Source organism: Trichosurus vulpecula, chromosome 1 (genome assembly GCF_011100635.1).
Source record: "Trichosurus vulpecula isolate mTriVul1 chromosome 1, mTriVul1.pri, whole genome shotgun sequence".
Classification (NCBI taxonomy): Eukaryota; Metazoa; Chordata; class Mammalia; order Diprotodontia; family Phalangeridae; genus Trichosurus; species Trichosurus vulpecula.
This window is the reverse complement of record NC_050573.1, coordinates 146,925,467-146,944,323: the sequence shown is the minus strand read 5'-3', so window position 1 is coordinate 146,944,323 and position 18,857 is coordinate 146,925,467. Positions and strand designations below refer to the sequence as shown.

Below are 18,857 nucleotides of genomic sequence, written 5' to 3'. Positions count from 1 at the left end.
TCTTATTTGTTGTGTAAAATTTGGATTCAGTCAAAAGACCACACTTAAGGATCTAGAAGGCCACATGTGGCCTCCAGGCTGCAGCTTCCCCACCCCTGGACTAGATGACCTCTGAGGGACCTTCCAGTTCAGAGACTGTGAGAGTAAGATAGGAGAGAAGATTGGAAAATGAAGATGGCATCAAGCTGTAAGAGCCCTTGGATGCCAGGCAGAAGAGTTCAGATATGTTTCAGTACACTGAAGAACCTAGGAAGACTGATGAGTGCAAGAGTGATCCCTAGAAAAATGTTTCATAAAGAAGCTATATGTACATACACACACATACATATGTATATGTGTGTATATACATATAATTATATTATATATATACATATAATTATATTATATATATACATATAATTATATTATATATATACATATAATTATATTATATATATACATATAATTATATTATATATATATATATATACATATATATAATTTGATAAAACAATTAGTAAAGTCTAAGTATGAAAGACAAGGAACTTGGGAATCATACTGGAATCTTGGCCAGCTCTGGCCCTTGACATATATTAATTGACTTGAATGATATGTTGCTGTTGCAGATTCTTTCAAGGTCTTTGGATACATTAATAGGTTTATAACATGTAAGAAAGAGTAGTTCTGTTAAGTAAGACAGCTTTACTAATCTGGATCTGTCTCTAAGAAATATTTATTTTCTGGCAGTGATATGAAAAATGAAAGAATCTATGCAGGTAGCCATTTGTGCTTGACCTAGGGTAAAGGCAGTAAAAATAGTGGAACATACTAGCTTGCAATCTTTTGTGGAAGAGGCATCAACAGAACTGAGTAACTATTGAATATGAGAGGGAAGGGAGAAGGAAGAGCCAAAGATAATCTCACTATTACAGTCATAGAAAACAAGATAGTGTTGCTACAAACAAAAGTAATAAAGTCCAGAGTCACAGGACATTTATGGAGGAGGATAACTAGCTGTAATGGTAAGCAAAGTGGGACTTTTTGCTGTTTTTTCTTTCGGAGTGCTTCTCAGCACTAAGGCAATCAGGTGCCTTTGATTGAGTCTTCCCTTTGTGTGAATCAGGAGTCTTTGATTGAATCAAGAGTCCTTGATTGGAAACAGTATATATACTCTGAGGTTAGCATTTTGCTTTGGGGTTCACTCATTAGAAGAGTGTTCATGTGATTTAGCCAGAGGAGACTCTGAGTAGCTGTTAAGGAGGCCCCCCCCCACTTTGAAAGCCCAGATGTTGGTGCTTCTCTCTCTGTTAACTGTATGTATTGTTATAATCAGACAGTTAGAAGTCTGTTGATTTGTGTTATTTTTCTGTTTGTAATTTCTGTTTGTATTTGTTCTGAAGTTCAGAGTGCTTTTTCCCCTGAACCAAGTGAATGATATATGTATGCTTAATTAAAGAAAAATTATTAACCCCTGAAACAGCTGTCTTTCCTTAGTAAAGCAGATAAAAGAACCTGTGCTAGCAGCCCTTCTGTGTGCTGGTGTTGTTGCTCTTACACCTCCACAGCAGCTGTAAGTAACATTGCCATTACACTAGCTCAGTCTGGGGCACAGTCAGTTTGAGGTGTTAATGTAACATCCAAGCAGAAATGGCCTGTAAACTGTTAACATCCTAACAGTTAGAACTGTCCAACATTGGAATGGGCAGCGCCAGGAAGAACTAAAGTCTCCTCTCACTAAAGGGCTTCAAGCAGATACTGAATGATCACTCAGCACAGGGTGTGTTGTAGTGACCATTCTTTTTGGGGTATGTATTGTGTTAGATGGCCTCTGAAGTCCCTTCAGATTCTGGGGCAGCCAGGTGGCCTAGTGGATAGAATGCTGGGCCTGGAGTCAGGAAGTTCAAATCTGGCCTCAGATACTTACTAGCTGTGTGGTCCTGGGTAAGTCACCTAACCCTGTTGCCTCAGTTTCCTCATCTGTAAATTGAGCTGGAGAAGGAAGTGGCAAACTACTCCAATAGCTCTACCAAGCAAACCCCAAATGGGGTTACAAAGAGTCAGACATGACTGGAAAATGACTTAGTGACACAGAAGATTCTATTACTAATGAGTCCCCTTATGCATAGTTGAAGATAAAGATCTGGAACTCAAAAGAGCAAGGTCAGGGCTGAAGATACAGATTTGGGAGTCATCTATATAGAAATGATCTGTAAAAAGTGAATGAGATTACCAAGCAAGAGTATAGAGAGAGAAAAAAAGAAAGCAGACTAAAGACCCTTAGGGTAATGTTTCACAAAGGAATTACTTATATAAAATATGGGGAAAGACCTAAAAAACATATGAAAGATAAGGAACCTGGGAATCCTACTGGACCTTTGAATGACAGTATTTATTGATAAATACTTATTGAATTGAGTGATGTAGTACCATTATGACAAAATCTAACATGATCTTAGGATGCATTAATAGAATTGTGACATGCAAGAAAAAGTTTCTGTTCAGTAAAATGACTTTAGTGATTTTCTCGTCTCTTTATGTTTCACAGCGGACATCAATTTGGATATATCAAAGCCTTTGAAGGCAAACCTTAGTTTTGTCAAACTAGATCAAATAAACCATTTTCTGAAGAAGATCAGAAATGCTAATGGCCCTGAGGGCAGCACAGAGGCTTCAGCTCTGTCAGACACCGTAGTGAACAAGGATGAGCTATTAGCCAAATGTTCCCGTGGAAAGCTGCCTGTTCCTGTAGGACAAGCTGATGGAGTACAAAAGGTTCCAGTTCAAGAAAACGTGTGGAGAGCTGTTTCCTGCTTTCAGAAAATTTCTGTCCAAACTTCTCAGATAGTGGTTTCCATGGAAACCGTACCCCATCCTAAGAAGCCATGCCTCTTAGCATCTTTATCAAGCCTCAGTGGAAGCCTGAATGTCAAGGCAGGACAGAGGACACCTGGTGAGTCAGTTATATGTTTTCCTATCAGAGTCAGGTGTGTGTGTGTGGATGTGTGTGGTCTTTCAACCACTAACATTATCTTATTTTAAAATTTAAGAGTGTTAGCACTGTGGCCAGTTTCTGCTTTGGATCTTAAGTATCTAAAAGATAAGTTGGGAATAACTTACTCAGGACTTTAGGTCTTACTTGGATGCTGGACCTTTCATATCCATGTCTTGAAAGCACATCATAGCAGTGTTTTTGAAAACTTTGAGTTACTTAATTTCAGATCTTCTCTGCTAGCTACCTTTTTAGGTATATGATAATATTCATTTCATGCCATTGGAATAGTAGTTTTAGTTAAGAATTGCAGTGATGACAGCTGTACTAAATGAAGGACACTCAGAATTTAGCAAACATTTTTTCTTTCAAGGTTTATTAATGTTTTGGGGTTGGGTTTTTTTTACTTCACAATCCTTTCCAAATATGCTTCCTATCCTCACCCAGGGATCCTTCACTTGTGACAAAGAAAGCAGTTTAGCAAAACAAGTCAACACAGACACCAAATCTGACATCTTATGTAGCAGCCGTTATCCCCCATCTCTCCAAGGAAAGGAGGAAACTGCACTTCCTGAGCTCTCAGCCAGGAAGATTGGTTTGTTACAGTTAAACATATTTTGGCTTACTTTTAATGGATTTTTTTTATTTACAGATTCTATTCGTTGTGTGTATTGGTCTACTTATTCCTACTTCATACATGCACATCTCCCTATGTTTTTCTGAATTCCTCACATCCATCATCTTTATAGTGCGATGATATTATATTCCATTAAATTCATCTTTCTCAATTCATTCAGCAACTCTCCATCAATGGCCATGCACATTGTTTCGACAAAAAATTCAGCCATCATTTTCTCAGGTTCGTGTCTCCTTGCTCCCTTTAAAATAGTTGGTGCATTGCAGTTTGCAGAGAGGCCTATCAGATAGGCAGAGGCCTATCACATGATCACAAGCCATAACCTAACAGCCCAAGGATTTGAAATGCTATTAAACAAATTCAGTTGGAATATAGGGAGGTGAGAAATTATCTGTCATTAAAGAGTTTAGTCTTCTTCCCCTCCTGCCAGGACTGAGCTTTTATACAGTTCGTTCAATGAGTGCAGAGAAGGCAAAAGGGTGCAAGGGGAGGGAAGGGTGAGAGGCAAGGCACAGGTGGGAAATACAGTTTTCAATCATAGAAACTTTGCTACTGTAAAAGTTTAGGGCAAAATGCCAAGAAATTCACTCTGAAATCAAAAGCAGCAAATGGGAAGCATTTTTTCAATTTTATTTGCATGGAAGAATTTAGAAGCCAAGCTTTATATTTTTTTGTAACTTTAGATCAGCTGCTTACCAGATTAATTAAATGGCATATTAACACTAACTGGAAGTAAGCCACATCTAGCCAGTTGGCACAACACACTAAGAGATAACAAAAATGGCCTGTACTTAAGAAATATGAATTCTAGGCCAAGAAAGGTGATTTATTTCCCTCTCATCAGAAATATTTGTGACCACGCCAGCTAAACACAGTGCACTTTTTTTTATTGTTTTAAAAGTTAGAAATGAAAAATGTAAGGTTCATGGAACATGAAAGACTGTGAAATGCTGGAGGCTGAAATTCCTGATTTATCCATAAATAAATTGGAATACAGACAGGAACACTGGGCCCATTCCCACGCTTTTCTGGTTGTATCTTAATCATAGTCAGCAAAGTCCAGAAATCAAACATTGTTAAAGAGCAGTTTAAGGATTATGTTCAGAGACCTAGGTGCCTTTTCTTTTTCCTTCTTCCCACACTCCCACCCCCTTTGTTAAGCTTACATTTTATCAGCCATCAGTGGTATGTGTCAGCAGAGAAGTTGAAAACAAAGCTAAATTCCTTCCTTCCTAATGCTGTGTAAGACAAGTCAGGAGATTCATTCTGTCTTTTACCTTCAGATTTTCTTCTTATACTTGAAAAAAGACATAATTTGCTCCAAGGACCCTCAAAACCTACTGCTGTTCTAGTTATATTTCTTAATCCAGGTAACTGCAAGTATGGAAAATGAGTCCTGAACAAACTTTACACACAGCTCTCTAATGTGTGTGCCCAACAAACAGTTTAAAATAGAGTGATTATAATGCCAAAACTCATCCAACTGCGAATTAGTCATTTGTTTTGAAAAACATTCCTGTGAGGCATTAAAGAATGCCAGATTTATTCTATATTCTTTGTGTTATAGAATACTTGGGCTTTTTGAAAAGAAGAAGGGAAAAAGAAACACCCAGGAAAAAAATTATTAACTCTAATTCACTAGCAGAGTTAAGATCTAATTACTACTTAAAATTGAATTCTGGAAAATCATAATTAACAGAGTGTTCACTAGCTAACTGCATTATTTTTAAAAATTAAACTGGATTTTAAAGCATTAAAAATAGGATTTGGGTGTAGATTCCTTTATACTATGGAGTATTTTATGAATTAATATTTTGTATTCCCAATAAAACTGATTTAAATGAAAAAATATTAGATATGCCAAAAAAGTAAATTTGGCAAAATGTTTAAATGAAAAAAAATACAGTAGCTTTATTACAAAGACAATTTTAAGGACTTGGAATATTGTTTTTAAACATGGTTCTCGATATTTGTTCCCCAAAACTTTTATAGCTATACCTCTGAGCTCAACTGAGTTAATGTCAGATTTTTATAGTTTCAATCTAATACACAAATACTTGACTGTGTCTTTGATTTTACAGTCATATAACTGTTGTGACCATCTGCAGCAGCTGTGCTTTCCGAATTATTTGCTGAACCAAATTGAGCACAGTGACAAAAGTAGTCATCTCAGATGTACTGTTAAAACAGAAAAAGAAAAAGGAGTATTGCTTTGGTACAGTATGGCCATCTGTTGTACAGATGTTATTGTATAGAATGACTTAAGATAAAATAATTGTAGAAAATTTTCATTAAAACCTCAACAATTTGCACTTGTTTACGTGAATCTGCATAACTCCCCAATGAGACAACACACTTGGGGTTTCTTTGGTTCTCACTCGCTTTCTCTTTGATCCTTTTTGATGTGCTGACTTTAATAAACACAGTCAAAAACACTGTGCAAAAACATCATGGAAAAAACTACAAAGGAACAATTATAGCAGCAGAAACTACTCTAATCCCTTACTTACGCAAGCTATTTTTAGAGAAATATGTTTTTTTACACATTTTATGTGACAATGTTATATAAACAGTGTAAACGGCCCTTTTCCAGATGAGTTTTAATTTAGAAGCCGAAATGGATTTGTAATGCAAGAGGAATCTTGTGTGCTAAGTATTATTTAGAAAAATACAATTGAGAACGTGTTGTAAGCATGTTTCCTCACTTGTGAGAGGTACAACAAAATCTTCTGACCTTACCTAATGACTTTATTTTTCATCTTTTAAATTAACATCAGCTTTGGGGAGGAAGGGGGCTGGAAAAGGATGGGGGGAAATAAAAGTATAGAAGAGAAAAAGAGCCATTTTTTTCCACAAGACATTTTCTGTAAGAATGATCTGAAAGTCTTCTATTTTAACTTACCCTTTTTTTAACTGAAACTTAAAAAATAGTGTACTGAAGTGTTCAGTTGAATTATTTTTACCCTTTTGAGCAAAATGAAATGGAATAATTGATTCTACGGCTAAATATTTTCTGCTTTATAAAAAAAAAACCAGCTCCACCATTCTTAGGCTACGTACCAGACTTTTCTGCAGCCCCAAGTATGAGCGTTTCAAGGGATATAATTTTTTTCTTCCTTCCTTCCTTCCTTCCTTTCTTTCTTTCTTTCTTTCTTTCTTTCTTTCTTTCTTTCTTTCTTTCTTTCGTTAAATCTCCATATTGTAGTGCAGCAAAGACTTCTAATAACCTGACTCTTATTTCTGCTAGAATACTTACAGTCTCCTCTGTGCCTTGGGTGTAGTGGCCCTAGTGGTCTGGTTTTACTTGATGTAATGATCATATTTTAAAGTTGACTTACAGTACTGCAGAAATGCTTGTGATCATGTTATCAGTAATAAAACTTTTGAATCTAGTTTTTAGAAAACATTACTGTCCTTTTCTAAATTATGCTAGCAGAGAAGTTAACATTTCACTTGTTGCCAGTGGAATCCAAGCTGTTTTATCAGATGATACTTTTGAAGATTAAAGTAAAAACAAACAACTTTACATTCTGAGCCTATTTCAAGAACACCCTGTTTAAAAAATCACCACAAATGCCTAGCTATAAATTGTGGTCTGACATAGTGAGTGGCACATTCTGCTGCCAGAGAAGGGACCGAACCTAAGGCTTAGTTCCTCTTGTCCTAGGAAATTATTTCGATAGTTAAGTAGTAATCTTTAGGTTTATAGAAATAGGTACAAGAGTCAGACCAAAGTTATTAGCTATTTCAGATGCATGTTTGAAGTTGGTGATACCCCCATAGATAAGAATAAGGAAAAGAAAGATGAGTAAGTCATTTGGCATGAAAGGTTTGGGGCAAAGCCTGTCCATCTGGGATTGAATTCAAGTCAGACTAGGGAAAAGTTGGAACAGTCCACTGTGTGTCTGTGCAGAGGGGGCCTTTCATCCAAGCACAAAGTAGTAAGTTGAGTTCTTCATAGTCAAAGAGTTGTGGTTTAAATAACTTTCACTACCCCATCCTGTTGGCCAGATGTACTTATCTCTTTGCATGTAAACAAACAAACAAAAAAGTTTCATTTCTCTATTGTAGAAAAATCCCTTATCATGATAACTGAATGCAAGACCAATAAAATGTAAAGGACTTAAAATTCCTTTTCCATATTGAAAAATAAAATCTGGCTATTAATTGGTACAAAACTGGACCTCTTGAGAAAACTCTGCTAAGGCGTTGTCATAGCCTTTGGATGCTGCAGAGATATGAGTTAGCCTGAAGGGAAATAAAACATTAAATTAGATATGACTACCTAAAATAATATGTAGCAGTAACAAGCCATTTACTGCACCCAGAAGACTTCTGTTACTTTTAGAAAGAAATATCAACTCTTTCCAACACTTGAACAATAGGAAATGAATTCTTTGTCAGTAAAAGCCAGAGGACAGACTTCACATTTAAATGGCCACTGAGGATTGAGGTGGAAGTACAGCTTGTAGACAGCTATACAAATCACTAACAAACCTTAATGAATATTGGGTGTGGGCATCAGGGTCCTGTCAGTTTTGACGCTATGTCCCAAGTAGCTTAAACCCAACACTCAAGCAAAGGTGGAGACCTCATCAGGTCTGTAACATCTGGGATTTTATTTGTCATTTTGGCATACCCTGCAAGCGCAAAAGAAAGAGTAAAAGGGGATTATCTTGACAATGAAATGAGTTACTGAATCTTGTGATAATGAAAAGCAGAAGAATTCTAATGCCTTTCTATAGTCCCTGAGGTGGAGGTGCGTTTATAGTTTTGCAGAAGTAAAATGTAGGAGGGAAGAACAGATGGCCTTGAGTCCATGAAACAAGACACCACCTAATCCCAAGACTGAGTACCACTATTAATCCTGGTCAGATTCCCTACTGTTACTTTATAACAGGGTTCAGAGTTGCTACTGATGAACTGGCATGTCTATTTTCCCCCTTAAATTACATATTACCTGTGCTTGCTGATTGAAGAAAGAAAACATGTTCAGATTATATGGGGCTGTTTATGTGGCTTCTAAAAGTTTGCTTAAGAACTTCAAAAAGTTTCCCAAAAACTAAATGGAATGGAGAGAGATGAACCTAAAATTTGTTCAAAGTAAGTCTCCACCACCAATTTTGTAATGTGTAGGCCTTACCTTCCATTATATACGTACATATTTGAAAGATATATATATGTTATAGTGATAGTCCCATGCCTGCAGAAGTTATATATACATATGTACATACATATATCCATGAATGTCAGAAAATATTGTTGTAGTCTCTGGTTTAGTTACTACTATTATATGAAGACATGGATAGTTTACAGATTCATGGATAATAATCATCGATGTTAATTACGTGAAGAAACAATATCCTGTAGCTGAATGTTTAGTTGATCTAATACTGATGTTGCAAACTTTTAAAATAAGATATTGCTGTCTTCAGTTTATTTGCATCTTTTGTGAATGTTATCCATAGCTTTCTTTAATAATGTAAAATAGAGACACAAGTGTTTGATATAGGTCTTAAAATGTCCCATTATTATGGTGGCATGTTTATAAAAGCATATACATAGATTTTTCTAGTTTTGCTCCATTGTGTAATCATTAGCCCCAAATACATGTGTGTGTGTGTGTGTGTGTGTGTGTGTGTGTGTGTGTGTGTGTATTTAGGTCAATGTGGTTACTAGACTTATTTTTATATAAATGAAAGGTCCCCAAATTCATAGACAGTAGCTATTCAGAAATGAAGGAGAAGGTACTTGTTCACTCAAATTGCTGATGTGTTCATTTCTAAAATGCGTGAAAAACAAATAGGAATTTCCTAATAAACAAACACAATTATCAGGACAATCTAGTTGTTATAGTGCAGCGAACATGGTGTACCTGCCCAGCCTTTCGTTGAGGGAGATGAGCTCATTTCAGATAGATAACCATCTCTGACTTTTCTTCTGATTCATCACTGACCTGAACTCCATTTGAACCTTGTTAGACACAAAACAAGCAAGATTCCTGGCCCAAGCTATAAAATATAATTAAGCCCTTTTGAAATGATGTGTAAAAGAACATTGCTCTACCCCCACTCTAACCACTACCACCACCACAACCAATAAAGTTAAATCAAGCACTGCCTGTAATGGATTAAAATAATAAATGTTCCTGGATTTCAGTGTTTGAAGTACTTGAAGAAAACAGGCTCCCAGCAACCCGGGTAGCTGAATGCAAGAGGGACATTTATTAATGACGAGTTCAAGGATTTGGCCTGTTTAAGATCATTACTTTCTGTTTACCGTGTGTTACACATCTCTTGTATTTTTACACTGCCCACATGTGTCTACATGCAATAATGAAAAGCTTTTCAGCAAAAGAATTGTTAATTGTGTAAATATGGTTCTCTAGGGGAGTATGAAGCTTCTTAAGATTCTGTTCCTTCCTAATGAGAAAGACAGTGCAGTCATTATGTTCTTGTAACTAAATTGGCCTTCGAATCTTGTCTTGACTAATCTAGTCAATTTGTAACAAACACTACCATGAGTCACTAGATTGAGCTCTCAAAGCCACACCACTTATTGAAGGAGCCTTGGCCTCATGCTATAAGTTTGAAAGTCATGGCACATAGTGCTGGGCCCTCCGTATCCATAGAGACATCAGGGCTTTGAAGTTCTTCTAGTTTACCAAAAAGGCAAACAAAGACAACTATATTTTGAGGTTTCAATGGGTCCAAAGTACGCATGGTGACTTTTACAAATTTCACATACTGTACACAATTTTCAAAATGTGCAAGTTTTATTTGCTCATCATAGAACATGTTCACAAGAACATTATCTAGTAACATGAATGAATTTCAGAAAAAAAAGTATCAAAACATTACATTGATAGGAAGGTGTCCATCACCAGAAACTACATATTTGTAACCTCTGTCTTAACTGCCACTATATACCTCCTCTCTGGGCACTTTCCATCTTTCATATAAATATATGTATAGATATGTATAAATATACAATACACGTATGTATATATGCACATATAAGTGTATATGTGTGTGTATATAAAATCTTCTGTCCTAGTTATTTACATGTTGTCTTCTCCCATTAGGAAATAAGCTCTTTGAAGGCTGGGGGAGACTTTTTGACTTTCTTTGTATCCATAGCACTTAGCTCAGTGCCTGGTACACAATAAGTCCTTGAGTGTTTGGGGACTTGAGTTGACTAGCTCTTCCCTCCTTCTCTAGCTTAAGTTCCCAGGCATTCGTATGGGATGGAGTAGGCTACTTACTGTACATCCTGCCACTAACCCAAAATCTATGCCATGCCGCATCAAGCTTAGCTAATGGGCCTGCTCTGCAGAGCCAGATACATGCATGCTCCCACTCTCAGCAGCTTTTGGGTGGCAGAATAACTTTGTCACTTTCTGAGAATCAAAGGAAGGTGACCATGCTTGGCTATTCCTCATTGGCCCTTTAGTTTTCTTGGTGGCGTATACACACAAGTGGCCATAGAAGGGAGCCATAGGGTCTGAAAAAAAGCTTTCCATTCCATGGCCCTGTTGCCAGGCTGACAAGTGAAACTGCCGAGATCAAACTGTTGACCATTTTTTCAAAGCCTCCTCATAGGTAATGAAGTCATAGACCATAGAATAGTAGAGCTGGAAGGGACCCTAGAGAGCATCTAGTCATATCTAGTTCTTTACAAATGAGTACTCTATGGTCCCTGGAAGGAAAGTGACTTGCCCCAGGACACACAATTAGTGACAGCACACTGAATAGAATCAAGGTCTCCTTGGGCTTGTCCTAACGGACCTAGGTCCAGTGCTTCTTCGGCTCTATTGACTTTTAAAGGAAGTTGCTGGACCAAGATCAATTTTCAAGGAAAATATGAAAACTACTTGGCTGATCCTCATTTTCAACACTGTATAAGTAGTTGCATACTAATTCTTCCTTCCACGTTAATTACAATTAAAAACATAACTAATCAAGTAACAGTTTCCACTTATGATTCAATTAACCAAGGAAGAAGAGGTTAAAAAAATAGGACTTACCAAGTGCATGTTTATAGTTTTTTCCTTTGTTCCTGCAAGTAGTTGTCATACACTTCTCAAGGCACACACTGAGAACTGCCAGTCAAAATTATTTTTCTACCTAGGAACATGAGCCAATCAGGTTTTATTTTTTTAATAAACTGACACAACTGTAAAAACAGTGAGCATGGTGACAGACTAAAAAAACAACCAAGCACCATCACCCTTTGGTATTTTTATTTTCACTTTTTCCAATGTACTAGAGTTTTAAAAGCTATCACAAAAATGCCTTATAAGGACTAAGCATCAATAACTAACTCAGTGGACATTTCATGTTTCATGAGTAATGTTCCATGGAGAGCTGGGGGAGTAGAAGTAGGGGGAGCAGCTTCTCCTGTTATGCCTGAGTATGCTCATCTGTAAAATGAAGGGGTTGGCCTTAGGCAAGGGTACTTATGTTTTTCCGGGGGGTATTTGATTTTCACTTCTCTGGAGTCTTAAGATCACTGAGGTTCAGATAGAGTTAGGGTCAGTACTTACAAGTCAGTAAAGGGTGCTATTAGTGATAGCAATTATGGGTAAGAAGCCACTGTGACAGCTTCAGACCTTGGTACTTTCTCTGTTAAAAACATCCATAAGCCCCAGAGTAAGGAATGTGGCAGCAACTGCCAACCTTATTTTCAAGTGTGTTTTCAACAAATATTTATTAAATACCTTCTGTGTCTCACCTGACGCAGTATGACATAGTGAACAGTGGATGCACTGTACCAGCCTTTGGGAATACAAATATGAAACAATGAATGGTCCCAGCCCTCAAGAATCTTATGGGTGGGGGTTGAGACAACTGTGCAGATAACTATAATACCAGTTGCATTGTAAGGATACAGGAAAGGTCTGAACAGAGTGACATGGGAAATCCAAGGAGGCAATAAAGGAGAGGTCATAAAGGAGGTAGTATATAACGTAGACCTTGAAGGAAGAGAAGGATTTCAGCAGACAGAAATAGGGGTTTGTTATTCCAGGTATAAGGAACAGCATGCACAAAGGCATGGACACAGTCCTGTTATATTGGGCTAGAGCAGGGGTGGGGAACCTGCAGCTTTGAGGCCACATGTGGTCTTCTAGGTCCTTGGGTGTGACCTTTTGATTAAGTTCAAGTTTTACAGAAGAAATCCTTTTATTAAGGGGATTTGTTCTGGAAGTTTGGCTTCCGTCAAAAAGCTGCACTTGAGGACCTAGAGGGCCACATGTGGCCTTAAGGCTGCAGGTTTCCCACCCCTGGACTAGAGAAAGCATGGAGGGCAGTAGCATGCATTAAGTCTGAAAAAGTAGATTGGAGGAAGATTGTTGGAGAAGGTCCTTGAATTCCTGGTAAATGAGGTGATTATGATGACCTAGTTGGGAGCCCTGGACTATATATTGTTCATTCATTTGTTCATTCAATAAATATTTATTGTACAACTCAAAATCACAGAGTTACAGGTCATCTTCAAAGTCATGTGTTCAACCCAGAGCTAAACAAAAATCACCTCTATAACATGCCTGACAAATACTTGTCCAGCCTTTGCTGCAAGACTTGTGGTGAAGGAGAGCCCCCTACCCCTCAAGACAAACCATTCTACCTTTGGATAAGTGATTATCAGGAAGTTTTTCTTTAGATCCAACCAAAAGCTGCTCCTTTGCAACTTCCATGTACTTTTCCTAGTTCTCCCCACTAAAGTGAGACAGAATAAGTCTAATCCCTGCCATATGACAGCCTATATACTTAAAGACTACTGACATACGCTCTAAGTGTTTTCTTCTCTAGGATATATCTGTCTAGTTCCTTCATGCTATCCTATTATTTCATTAGTTGGAGTCCCTTTACCATTAGACACTCCACCTCATCAGTGTCTGTCCTCAAATTTGTTACCCAGAATTGACCATAATATTCTAGATGTGTTCTGGTGGGGCAAAGTAAACAATAAGGGGAAAGGTCACAGAGAAGGTAGCCCCTGAGGTGGGCGGTGAAGGAAGAGAAGGATTTCAGCAAGCAGAAATAGGAGTATGTTATTCCAGGTATAGGAGACAGAGTAATGGGACTATCACCTCCCTATTCCTAAATATACATAGTGTTCTATCCTCTTAAGATCTTTTTGGTTCCTGTCATCCATTTTGCTAGAAGTACCTGTGAGTTTTGTGTCATGTGTAAATCTGATAAGCATGCTATCAATTATTTCATTCATGTCACTGATTAAAATGCTAATCAACACAGACCCAAAGATAAACCCCTGTAGCACTCCACTAGAGACCTCTTTCCAAGGTGACAATGAGCCAGAGCCATTTATGACTTTTCTTTGGGTCTGTCCCTTCAGCTTAGGCTCAAATCCATCTAAGTGCACTATCATTTTGTACAGGAGTTCTCAAAATGTGTTTTGAAGATGCCAAGATGTTTTCAGGGGGTCCACAAGATTGAAACTATTTTCATAATAATACTATAATGTTATTTGCCTATTTTACTCTCATTCTTTGATGAGTTAACAGTGAAATTTACCAGAGGCTACGTACATGACCTGTGAATTAAAGATTCAGCTACAAACATGAAGATTCAGTTAATATTTCATTTCTAGAATTATATTTTTGCCTTACAAATGAACAGAACTACAGATGTGGCTGGACTTCTTATTTTGCTTAAATTCATTTAGTGTCAGCACCAACTAATCACTGAGGATAAGCTTTTTTTAGGTGAATATTTGGCAACAAACACAAGGAGTGACAAAATATTCAATATTAAATAACTTTTTTGAATCTCATAGTTTTTCTTGGAACAACTGGTCTACATTTAGCACTGATGGGACAAAAGCAAAGGCAAATAAAACCACCCGATGCCTGAGCATGAATCAGGACAGTGGCACCCAAACTATACTGGCAGTCATTGTGTTCTTTACTGCCACACACTTGCAATATTTTTAAAAAGTGTTTCTTTAAAAAGCCAGTTCCAGTTAAGGATATCCTTCATGAAGCACTTATTTATTAAATCTTGATCCTCTAGTACACATAGTTTTAATATTTCATGGGACAAGATGGGAAGTATGCCTAAAGCACTTTTCCTGCTTACTACATCTTATGGTTGTCTCCAGGAGAAGCCTGGGTGCGATGGAGTGACAAACTGAACAGTTCACTTTTTTCATGGAACACCATTTTTACTTGATATTTTAACAGACAAACTATTCAGCTTCACATATTTGGCAGATGTTTTCTTAAATACGAACGAAGTAAACCTGTCACTTCAAGGAAAACAACTGACAGTATTTGTTGCCAGTTATAATATTCAAACTTTCGCAGCAAAAATAGCAATTTTGGAAAACTTGTATCTGCCACAATTAGCTTGGCAGTTCCCCAATACTTAAAGACTTTGTTGTGAGATCAGTGGTGATGTTAACAGGTGTATTTTGTTTATATTGTATAATGAAATGTGTCAACATTTGGAACATCTACATAGCTCAGTGAACCATTATTTTCCAAATGACCAATTCCTGATGTCACAAAATTATCCATGGATAAAATATCCACTTGAAGTTTAAGATAAACCAATGGATTTTAATGTAACAGAGTGTGAAAGTTCATTGTTATGATTTCAGATTCCGCTTTGCAACTGACCTTTAAGAAACTACCACTTGTCAAATGTTGATGTAATATCAAGGAAGAATATCCACAATTATCTGAAAAGGCTGTTAAAATACTCCCCCTTTTCCAACTAGTTATCTGTGTTGGGGCAGATTTTCTTCATATAGTTCAATCAAAACAACATCTCAAAGCAGAGAAGCAGAAATAAGAAACCAGCTGTGTTCTATTAAGCTAGATATTAAAGATAATTTCAAATATGTAAAATAATGTCACTATTTTCTCTAATTTTTTGTTGTTTTGAAAAATAAAGTTATTTAATGTTTAAAAATGTTATGTTAATATATAATGGCCTTATTGTTATTTCAGATAAATAGATAAATATCTAAAATATTTATCCATATTAATTTTTATCATATCTTAGCAAATATAAATAGATATAGCCACATAAACAAAAGCTCTTTGAGATCCTCAATAATTTTTAACAGCATAAAGGAGTCTTGAAACCAAAAAGTTTGAGAGCTGAAGGTTTAATTCATGTTTCTTAATTTCTTGTAAGAATTAGTATGTGAAATTTTGTTTAATCACTTAACTAAAATTCCGACAATTTATAGTTATAGCATTACACTGACTTAGCAGCTTGGTAACTGCCTTAAAAAAGGCAATTTGGTTACTCTGGCATGTTCTTGATGAAAACTTGCTGACTCCTTATTCACCAAATATCTGAAGGAGATACAAAAGTAAATAAAGCAATGGACCTGACTTCATAAGGCATGATGTACATAAAGAACTCTTAAGAGCATATAGATTCTGATATATTTTTGAAAAAGACATAAAGTTTTGGGCAGCTTGGTAGCTTAGTAGCCTTAGACACTTACTAGCTGTGTGATGTATTTGCCATAGTTTCCTCGTGTATAAAGTGAGCTGGAGAAGGAAATGGCAAACCACTCCAGTATCTTTGCCAAGAAAACCCCAAATAGATTCACAAAGAATCATACACAACTGAAAAAATTGTACAACAGCAAAGGGCTACAAGCGTTCTAAGGAGAAAGATTTCTGAAGGCCTTTCCATGTGATGATACAATTCTCTGATAGACTTGGCATTCTAGAAGCCCCCAGCTTTTTTGGTTGTTGTTGCATGTATTAGAATCAAATTCTATCTTGTTAGTGTCTGTTGTAATGATGGGCAGGAAAGAAAGAAGCTTTCTACTGCCTGGCCTTGGTACAACCTGGATTGCCCCACCAATTCTGATCCTAAAAACAGTGAATTCTCTCTGTTTCAAGTTAGGGTATTAAAATCTCATTCTTGCATGCTTCAATTGAACAGACTTGAACCTATATAGTTTTTTTTTAAGAATGCTATTTCTTTATGGGACACATAGCTTTACTTTTTGAGGCATTCTGATATTTAACTCTTATGCAAATTAACTTCTGGATAGTATCTAACACATGCTTGAAGATTTTCTGGTAATCTTAGATTACTTCCAGCTGCATAAAAAAGTACCTGGATATGCCTTGCTAGCACATGTCATCATTGTATAATCTTTCTAATGATATACAGAAGCTTGATCAAAATTGCATTTTGCTCAGTCAGCATGCAGAGAATAGGAGCGTTACTAAGGTTCTAAGTGGAGCCTGACAATGTCGGGCTGGCACCATTCTGTAAACATTGTCCAAAACAAGTGGTTCACATTTATTAGTCTCCTGAAGGAGTATTTTAAAAGTCATGAAACTATTTGTTCTCAAACTAAGTTGTTGCACTCAATGAAAAGCATGTCAATATGCAGAAACAATTCAAACAGAGCAAGACTATTTGTTTATCACACCCATTGATTTAGAAAATATATTACATATGTTGCTACAACAGGTATAATTTAACCATTAGTGTAAAACATGGAGTCCGAATTCTATTACAGATTTTTAAGAAAGTTAATGAAAAGATCTGCCAAAAAAGCATGTGTGGGTAGGAAGAAGTGAAGGGGAATGAGTTGTTTGAACAGTCGAGATGACCCATAAGGTAATCAGAAAAACAACTTCCTACTATGTATTCATGTTCTGTAATTCCACAAAGTGATTGAAAATCCTGCAGTTAGACCTTTTTGTGCAAATTTTTGTTTTTTTAGGTATATTTCTTTGTGCCCTTTCCCAAGGCCAACTGTGTATTAAAGAGGTCAGTTTTTTATTATCCTTAGTCGAGAAATATTCTGCCTTCAATAACAATACTATCATCTAAGAAGAATTTGTGTCTTAATTTAACTACCTAGGCAGTTTTTGCCAGGAGCTCTTAAATAATCTAAAAGTGTTTCAATATTGAAATTCATAAAATGTTTATTAAACACCTACTGTATAAAGCACCGGGGATGCTAAACCAAAAATGAAGCATTAAAGGGGCTTATATTCTGCTAGGGGAGGTGGGAAGGATACCTATCCTAACATTCCCAGGAGCACTAACTGGATGAGCCCCCAATATTCCCTAAAGCTCTTTGTTTGATTGTATGATGATGTATATGAGGAGATTTGTTTCATTCCAAAAAAGATATTAAAAATGCTTACTAATAGAAAAAGATGTTAACTATATTCATAGGTCAGCTTCTCATGAGAGATCGTAGTAAGAAAATATTAATAAACCTAGCATGAGTCCCAAGGATTATTTTTATATTTGTTGTGGCAGAAATATGGAATATGGGTGGTGGTGGTGGTGGTGGTGGGTCTGAATCTATTTCTTTAGTACAGGAATTTTCCAATGTGGATACTCTTGATGTAAATAGCATTTCCTCCGCAGCTTATCTTCAGAGTTGGTATGGGCCCTCAGAGTTTCAGTATACAAGGTATCTCTTTGGGAAGCTTGGATCCATCAGGTTGATCTGTGTCTGAAGCTGCCATGGTTAAAGGCACTGAATATGTTGTTTAAATCTTGATTTGCAAGGCTGTGTGTAGTTATTGTGAGGAGAGTGGTACTGAGGAGAAAAGAAACAAGGCAATGAGGTGGGGATGCTAATATCTATAAAGTTATATCTTTTCTCAAGGACTCTTAATGTCTGTGGTAGTTAGTATGAGCAGCCCTTCAAACCTTGAACACTGCCTTGCAGATTCAGCAGGCCCATAGTTGGATGGGGGGAGGGGGAGGGAGAAAAGGGGTAAAGGGAGGGGAAGAAAAGAGAGAATGAAAGAAGGAAACACAAAAGTTTGTAAGAGGAAGGAAAGGGGACAAAAGAAAAAAAAGCTTCAACAAATTTTTAATAAGCATGTTTTGTATGCAAGGCCCTGAACCTGGTGGTGTACAAAAGAAAACACAAAGAAGCAAGAAAATAGTTCCTGCATTCTACTGGGGGATACACTATGAAAGAAAGCAAATTCTAATAAGAAAGAAAACAAAGGGAAGAAGAAAAGAGAAAAAAGAAAAAGATTCATATACCAGAAGTGTTGAACTGCATGGGCTTAACATGGATTCAGTTCAGTTCAACCATCATTTATTAAATACCTGTTTTGTGCCTAGTGTTGCATGAAATTTGCCAACAATATCATAACCACCACCACCCCCATCCCTATCCTGGGTCTCAGTTTAATATTTTACAAAATACAGGGGGCGAACTAGATTACCTAGTCCCTTCCAGCTCAGGATCCATGATTTTCTATGATAAGAT

General features: G+C 36.8%; 1 protein-coding gene across 1 annotated transcript in view; it reads left to right on the top strand.

Annotated features, from left to right (window-relative positions):
- Positions 1-18,857, top strand: part of VPS13B (vacuolar protein sorting 13 homolog B) — a 1,100,792-nt gene that overhangs the window by 879,591 nt on the left and 202,344 nt on the right. The window contains 1 exon segment of the mRNA XM_036759288.1: positions 2,525-2,929. Within this exon segment, the coding sequence (XP_036615183.1) occupies positions 2,525-2,929 (405 nt within the window).